Genomic DNA, 8,636 nt, shown 5'->3' with positions numbered 1-8,636 from the left:
CTTGATTATGAATTTCATCTTCCTGTAATTTCCGGATAATATTTAAAATGAAAAATACATTAATGACAATTTAAAAGTAACATAGTAATTAAAATTTTTGGGGTAACACAATTTTTTCTCTTTTTATCTTAAATAGTATAAAACAAAGTTATTCCGCGTCTGCTTTTATGCTTGCTTCTAATCCGTGCAACGGATTTTTAAATACAGGTTTCACTATCATTCAGATTTCTACGGAAGGTACATATTATATATTCTAATTAAACTTTTATCTAAGTAAATTATATATACGTAAATTGCCGTGTTGTCCCGACATAGAATGGGCCATCCCTTCATTTCTAGTGGGTGTCGTAAGAGCCAGTTAAGGATGGGCGAGGGATGGGCAGCAGCGTTCCTCTTAAAACATCTCTAAAGCCTGACTGCGATTGTCAATCCAATGCCAAGCGTGACAACTACTGACAAAACTCTTAGCTTATGGCTTATGTTCAGCGGTGGACAGTTTTTTTTTTTTATGAATAATGAATATGGTAACCCCGCCTGCGCTATCTGTATACGCTGGCGGGGCACCAGTGAGGGATGATAGGTGAGGATGAAAAAACAGGCCAGTTAGCCCATCGTGATGAATACACTTAGAATTCAACACGATGGTTTCCAGGGGGGACCACGGGGAGGTCGACCTGTTAGGGTATATTGTTAGCAATGGTACTGATAATCCGCATTACTAACAATCCCTTTCCCCCCTAAAAGAACGGTGGACAGTTAAAGGCTGATATGAGGATGATCAATAGAAGATCTATATCTGATTTCATCACTCTCTATAAAATAATAAACTATACATGGGGCACTAACACATTGTTGAGGCATGTTTCATTTCGTACAGGTAATAAAGAATACAAAAATTATTTTACGAGTATATAGCGATTTGTAATAATAATTTATCGTATCCAATTATCCGCATGTACAGAAAATATAACAATGTATGCGAGGACCTTGATATTTTCCAACAATCCTTGCAATGGTATAATTAGGCTGCCAATTTGTTGCTTTAAATCTATAGTAGTTATTCTTTTAATGTTTATAATATCAAATGTTATGCAGAGTAGTTATTGGAGTACAAATTTGATGTTGTTTTATGTAATATTTATTTTACTAATATATTAATTTGTAACCTTTTGAAAAGGCAGGTCAGTTAGCCCATCGTGATGAATTCACCTAGAATTCAGCACTATGGTTTCCAGGGGGTACCATGTGAAGGTCAAACTAACAGGGTATATTTCTAGGAATGAGACTGGTAGCCCGCATTACTAACAATCCCTTGCTCCTCCAAACAAGTTCGTTAGTACAGAAACGAAAAAGGGCCAATAGATTTTTTTTCGAAAAAAGTTAAAAAGACATGTTTGGATATTATTATTACATAGTAGTACACATTATATAATTTTGATTGAAAATTTCTTTTTATGTAAATATTATCTTGATCAATTAGGCAGGGTAGGATTAAAAATATTCCGCCAATTCCGGATTAATAGATTTTCTGAAAAGGTATAAGAGGCAGATACAAAAATATATTGTCAGAACATAAAAAATAGTAGAGCAATAGTTGCAACACTTACCATTACTCATTAGGTACTTCATATAATGAAAGTTTTTTGGCAGGTGTAATTAACAAAAAACAAAAACATAAACTTAACCGATGATCCAGCACAGAAAAAAAAATTAAATACGAAACAAAAGGATTTCGAGCGGGCTACGAATGATTCAAAATCTTCAATCAATACAGATTCAATGTTCTTTTTTTAGATGTCATAAAAAATTATAATGTCATAAAAATCTGTCATAATCAAATTTTCTTCGTTTTTTGTTTTGTCTTCAAACAATACACATCTTAAATAACCATTCGACATAGAATTATTCCAATCCATGAAAACAGCTTAACGCAATATTTTATTAAAAGGAAAAACCTGATGGAAAAACATATGCTTCTGTACCTAACAGATACTCTTTCAGGCTCCTGGCAAAACTTATAAATGACCTTAATAACATAGGTTAGCTAGACCATTTTCAGCACCATACACACCCCAGCATGTAGCTGAGGGAAAGAACAAAAAAAATTACTGGAAAAAGTTTGTTGTATGTTAATCTAAATTACCAAAAACATTTTGCGCTGAAGCTGTTCATATAGCCAATTATATTTTAAATGAAATTCCATCTAACTATAAACAATAAACCACCTTTTGAAAAATGGGGGACATATGTTCCTTTAATAAAATAATTTAATATTTTTAGAAAAAATGCATTTGTACTAAATAAAAAGAAAATAATTAAATTTAATCTAAGAGCCCAAGAAGGAATTTTTGTAGGGTTTTCAAAAAATACTAAAGGACATATGTAAAACATGGACAAAAAAAAGACAAATAAATATTGTATTCGGTAAAAATGTAAAATTCATAAACGAATTTTTTAATTAACATGATAACATTATTTTATGTTATTGTAAAATCATTTAATAAATAAAAATGATTGACATAAATCTATTATTGTGGGTTCCACTGCATACATACATACATACTCCGTTGTACAGAACATTCTCTTATGACTATAGAAAAATTAAAGTACAGAATTCGCTGTATTTTATTTTTATGTGTATTACACATTATAAGTACAAAATGAGAATAAGATATATTCGACAGGTCTCATAATTATTTTTACAATTTTGACAATATTTTTTTAAAAATTATTATATTATTTGCATGAAAATTCCGGGAATAATATTGGGTTCATTAGATTAAAATATCTAGATAATGGTTTTTGAAGCTATTGTTTGTAGTACATTACTAATCCATAAATAATACAAGTCGATTGCTTACTTTGGGCGAACATTCCAACACATGCGCGCAAATTTGGTATCAATGAATTAAAATATTTGATTGTTTCGTCAAATAAATCTTTCTATCTCTTGTGTGTTTGTTTGCTATTTACGTAATGTGACAATAAATTTTATTGAACTTTGGAATGTATATCAAATATACTGTAATAACCTAATATTATTATAATTACTCTTTAATCTCATCGAATTCAGTTCTGTCTTATTAAAATATTCCACTTTTAATTAGGTTTCTAAATATTACATGGTGCTTATCATAAACTATTTACAAATTATTCGTTCTTTCCAAACTGTATCCACGAAATATTATAGATTGAACATATAAGTATCTATGTATATAACAATAGGCATTCCCAAATTTTTTACAATGGAACTTTTTACAGATAATAAATATCAAAGAAACATTTAGTACAGTATAAGTTTTCAATGTAGATACATGTAGATAAAATTACAAACATACTCACAATTGTTTATAATTATAAATTCTGTTAGTCGCGACTATGTATTGTCTCAAATAAACAAGTAACGCTAAACCCATTAATATTGCAGTCACCTGCATCGTCCATTCACGGGGCATACCACATTTTGATACTTTTACCTCGTCAGGAGTTACTGTCAACTGGAAATAATAAAAAAATGGTTCAGCTATGTACTAAATTTACTTAGTAAAAATCTAAGTGTGCTAAAACCACTGAGATGACAAACGCTCTTGACGCGTTTTTACAACAAAATTTCAGTTTCGTAATAATTGGCAACGTGTTTTTGTAAGAATTTCAGTAGGTAGTTTTAGCCCCCATATCAAAATATAATAATATATAATATAATAATACAGGAGCTGCTGATGCACAGCATACAGAAACAGATATGGCAATGTTCCAGTCAGACCTCTGCTAGCCAAACAAGTGATAAACGAATCTATTGATCTACACTAAGCTAATACATGAGACAGAACGAGCCAACAATATCCAATGTTTTGTTCTTTCTCATGTGTGCATTAAAATGTACAAACATATTTATTAAGCCTAGGTTGCCCAAATTACCTATATTAAAAACTATTTACTTACTTAAGCAAAACTTAGCATCACATTATGAACTTTCTAAACACTTACCAAATAGTATTTAGGGTCCAGTCTGTTCCTCCAAGAAAACGAAGGTACAGTATACTCAATGAATTCTATCTTATGATCAGATGTTGGTACAAAGCTATGACGCACCACACAGCTGTGGTGCGTGTGACCGCCAAAAGCCGCTCGTGGGTTTAAACTCTCAACTAGATATTCGGTAGACTCCTTAGACAGGCAGTCCCAGCGTTCTTCAAACAGGTTGTTTCTTTCTGGTAATGGTGCTGCATCAGGCTCTGTGCAAATGCTGTCAGACTCACGATACAGTGGGTAATGCTGTAAAATAATACAGCTTTATATAGTAATGAAAAGTAATCTAAATGAATATTATAAAGATGAAAGAATAAATTTTTTCGTTGTTTGTGTTTTTACTCAATAAATACTTAATTTTACCGTGTGGTCCTGGCATAGAGTGGGCCACCCCTTTCTGTCCCTGGGTATCGTAAGAAGAGACTAAGGGGCTTGAATGGTCGAGGGATGGGCACCAGCATTCCTTTTACAATGCCAGTCACTAAATAAATATAATCGTAACTCATTTCATATGACAAACTATAACAAGATGTATTGAATGCTTTGTTCTTAAATATAAATAAAAAGTACTTACATTATTTTAGTAGGTACTAAATTACATAAATAGAATTAAAAGTAAAAAAAAAAGGTAATAAATAGTATTTACCTGCATTATAATAGGCCTGCTGTATTTCTTCAATTTAGTTTTGCCTTTACATAATGGCGATCCACTGCTACATTTTAGAATATCTGTAAATTAAATAATGAATGTGAGATTGTTTATGTGAAAAAAAAATGTGTTGAAAGTGGTTCTACAAATCAATTAATTTCTTGAATAATTAGTCACTAAGAGATAATAAACAAAGTCACTTTCTTCAAGAATTTAATATGGTTGAAAAATAATATTATTTTACAAATTACTTTTACCCTTAAAACTTATAACTTTTTAAAATAAAATAAATATAGACAAGCTTCAAACCACAGGGATGTACATATAAAACCCTTTAGGAGAAGAAAAAGTTAATAACTATTATTTTTAATGAGCTAAATTTAAAGTAAATTTTTTATACAGTTACAAAAATAATATTTTTTTAATGTAGAATGTGTAATTTGAAAATGTTATTTTAAATTAATAATTACATATGTTAGTCAAATCTATTTTTGTATGTACATTCCTATGGCTTAAAGCATGCAATATAATCTAACATACAATAGTGGCCATTTAGTACCGGCATAGAATAGACCACCCCTTCCTTTCCCATGAGTGTCGTAAGAGGGGACTAAAGGAGGACAAGAGATGAACAGCAGCGTCCTTCTTAAAACATCAACGTTGCTAGACCCCAATACTAACAATCTCTTCACCCCCCGCCCCTGACTGTGGTTACCAATCCATCTGCCAAGCGGGGCAACTATTAACAATACCCTCCAAGAGGGAGGTTTATGTTCAGCAGTGGACAGTTAAAGGCTGACATAATGATGATAAAACAATAGTGAAAAATCTAACCTGAAATTCTATCAATTTCATTGACTGCCCTTGAGCACAGGCTGCAACCATCACCTTCCATAGCCATAGAATTAATCAGCACAAAGTGGTTGTTACGGATGCTCACCAAGCGAATAGGTGGTGCATTCAATTTGCTCTCAAACCTCTTGGCCAAATGTGGGGTTATCCTTTGAATGCACTATAGTTAATATTAAAGACAAACATAATTGAAATAAAAATTACTATTTACAAGAAAAAATAGAAGAACAAAATTAATTCAAATAGAATAAGAGGTAATGGAAACTTTATTAATAATAGCTATTTGTATATTTATTAATCTAAATAAATTATTAATTAAAAATTAAATAGTTTATCACATAATATACTGCAGATTATAATACATGTTATAAATAAATTTTATCTATTTGATCAAATAAATATACTCATAATATGCAAAATGTGGTTACCTATGAAATTTGTCACTTTCTATAGATCCGGCCACGCAAAATTCTCTTTCAAATTTCTTATTTTAAAAATATACAAATCTTAAAATTGGTGTAGGTATAAAGTGATTTAAAAAATCAAATATAACTAAAGGCAAAGCAATGTTTATTTACAATACAATGGTATCATAGTATATATTTTTCCAAACATTATTTTTATAACACTTTCTTACCTGTAATGAAAGCCAATGTCATGATTTCCAACAACAGCAAACATTGTTGTTCCATCTAGTACTTTAAACAATTTATGGAATCTTTCTACATATTCATCAAACTCTCTCTCAGGACACCATTTGCCCTCATCAAATAAGTCACCTATTAAAATATATGTGTATTGAGATTTAATAAAAAAATATCTATATTGAAAATTAAATTAGTAGATACACCTACCTAAAACAAACACAACCTCAGGTCTATGCAGTGTTAAAGCAGTTTGAAATGATCTATGCATTTGCCATTCTCGGCGCCATTTATCCAGCCAGTGCCCATTACGAGACCCAAGCAGATGAGGGTCAGCCAAGACCATGGCATATACCGGCTGAATTCCATCATTAGGCGGTTTATTCAAGATTGGCCAGCCGCACTAAAAAAAAACGATACTTTGGTAGGAACTTATTTTTCAATTGTTTAACTTGCCCAAGCTATAAAATTACCTACTTGTATTTGAGTAACGTAATAAATAATATATTCACAATAAATATAGATACAGATAATTCCAAAAAATAGTCTAAGAGAAACGTTAAAAAACAATTTATGTCGCCATCTACGGAAAAGCATCACTATAGTAAATACGTTAAACGACGAATTGATAAAAATAGAAATAACGAAAGTAAAAACATAAGTATATAATTATATATTTTAATTATCAATTTCAATAATGCAAAATTTACAAAAAGAAACAAAAAGAATTATCACAAATCAAACTAATATGGTAACCACAGAGCAAATATAGTAACCACAGATAGTAACCAATCCTGACAGCACAAAATTTGACAGCAGTAAATTCATAGTCTCTCTAATCTGTGCATACACTCTCAACCACAGGTACACATAGTATTCCATAAACGGTCAATTATAATTTATTACCTAGTTTATTTAAATAACTTGATATTTTTTGTAATTTAATATAAAACATGTACTTTAAAAATAGCATACTTTATTTTACTTGTGAATTCATATAAATACTTGCAATGTCGTCAATGTGATTTTGTTATGGACCAGCAACTAGATGAGAACAGGTACACGAGCATTAATTTATAAATACCTACTTGATAAAATTTATTTTTCGAATAATACATGTTAATCACATTAATGTATAAATAACCTAGATATATAATTAGAGATAAGTAATTAAAAAATAATATATATATATATATATATGTAAAGATAAAAAATTTCTTTGAGATCACTGCCAGCTGATAGAGTGCCTAGGATACTTACTGCATTTCCACGCTGAATAGCAATGGTAATGCGTTAACCAAAGTATAGGCCAGCTTTCTGGTCACCAGAGGTTTCCACCAGACGGCATGAAATCTCTTTAAAAAGATTCATGGCCTCGGGGCCCCACGGACTCAGAGTTTCAACTGCAAACGCTGTAAATATATATCCATTTCCAAGGGATGAATATTTACGGCTCTTGATAGACTCCTGGTGTGTTGCGGCGGCACCAGCCCTCTTGGATGTACATGGAAGGTAAGACGGCGCCACCGTGTCGACGCAGGTGAAGTCCCATACAAGCGGACGTCCCATCCTCCAAGGTACCAAGGACATCCCGTCCATAGATGATATATACATACTGAGAATCCCGTCATTACCTACTTCTTCTTCTTCTTCTTTTCATTAATGGCAATCGGTCGCTATTTTTACGACCATTTCTGCCAGCATCATGTATAAGAGGCTCGTACTGGAGATAGAAATTATAACTAAATAATTGGTCTAATTTTGAACTTTTTGGTATAAAGCTGAAAAAGACAACACAATATGAGCCAGTAATAAATATCAATACAAAAATCTTAAATATATGTTTTCTATGAATATATAAAATAAATACATAATATAGAGTTTATAGTTTGATATTATTGTTTTTGATAAAATTTACCATAATCCATAAAATATTGGGGTTTTCAGTAAAAGAAATAATTAAAAGATTACTTAAGTTAGTAGGCTGGGGAATTTGTTCTTTGACAAGTTGTGGGTATAATGGGCTTATACTATTTAAAGGGCAGGCAAAAAAAATATGGTTTACATCACCATCTTCTTGACCACATTCACAAATAGAGTTATCTCTAATTCTAAGTTTGTGCAAAAATACTGGTGAACAACAATGACCAACACGTAGTCTACATAAAATAGAAATGATAGACTTAGGCAACCTTTTGTGTCTAAAGAACCAAGGTTTAATAGGGATAATTGATTGGATCGAAGCGTAAAATCGGCTAGTGTTTTTAGACGAATCTCGCCAACTATTCGTCCACGCATCTCGGAGGTCTTTTAATGGGCATGCTATAAGGTCATTGCAGACGATTTTATCGTGTTTCTGATCTCCACCATTATTGGCTGCAAATTTAGCAAGAAAAATCATTACCTAAGATCCCTACATGAGCAGATCCACATCAAAACTATCTCCAGACCTTTATCTGAAC

At 31.5% G+C, this 8,636-nt stretch overlaps 1 protein-coding gene across 1 annotated transcript; it reads right to left on the bottom strand.

Annotated features, from left to right (window-relative positions):
- Positions 1-1,376: 1,376 nt before the first annotated feature.
- LOC113516960 (metallophosphoesterase 1 homolog) lies at positions 1,377-6,950 on the bottom strand. Its single transcript, XM_026901470.3, has 7 exons — positions 6,652-6,950; positions 6,385-6,577; positions 6,168-6,309; positions 5,513-5,679; positions 4,676-4,758; positions 3,988-4,275; positions 1,377-3,497 (listed from the first exon to the last, which is right to left on the bottom strand). The coding sequence occupies exons 1-7, from the start codon at positions 6,769-6,771 to the stop codon at positions 3,339-3,341; spliced, it is 1,152 nt and encodes a 383-aa protein (XP_026757271.1). The 5' UTR covers positions 6,772-6,950; the 3' UTR covers positions 1,377-3,338.
- Between the last annotated feature and the right edge of the window lie 1,686 nt (positions 6,951-8,636).

The sequence above is a fragment of the Galleria mellonella genome, unplaced genomic scaffold (assembly GCF_026898425.1).
Source record: "Galleria mellonella isolate WM207_F2 unplaced genomic scaffold, CSIRO_AGI_GalMel_v1 utg93, whole genome shotgun sequence".
Taxonomy (NCBI): domain Eukaryota; kingdom Metazoa; phylum Arthropoda; class Insecta; order Lepidoptera; family Pyralidae; genus Galleria; species Galleria mellonella.
This window is presented reverse-complemented; position numbering and strand designations above follow the sequence as displayed.

Coding starts and splice junctions, on each gene's coding strand:
- LOC113516960 (XM_026901470.3), bottom strand. CDS start 6,771: ATGCTTTTCCGTAGATGGCGACATAAATTGTTTTTTAACGTTTCTCTT. Junction 6,578..6,651: donor ATTACGTTACTCAAATACAA/GTAGGTAATTTT, acceptor GTTTTTTTTTAG/TGCGGCTGGCCAATCTTGAA. Junction 4,276..4,675: donor GCAGGCCTATTATAATGCAG/GTAAATACTATT, acceptor ATTATTTTACAG/CATTACCCACTGTATCGTGA.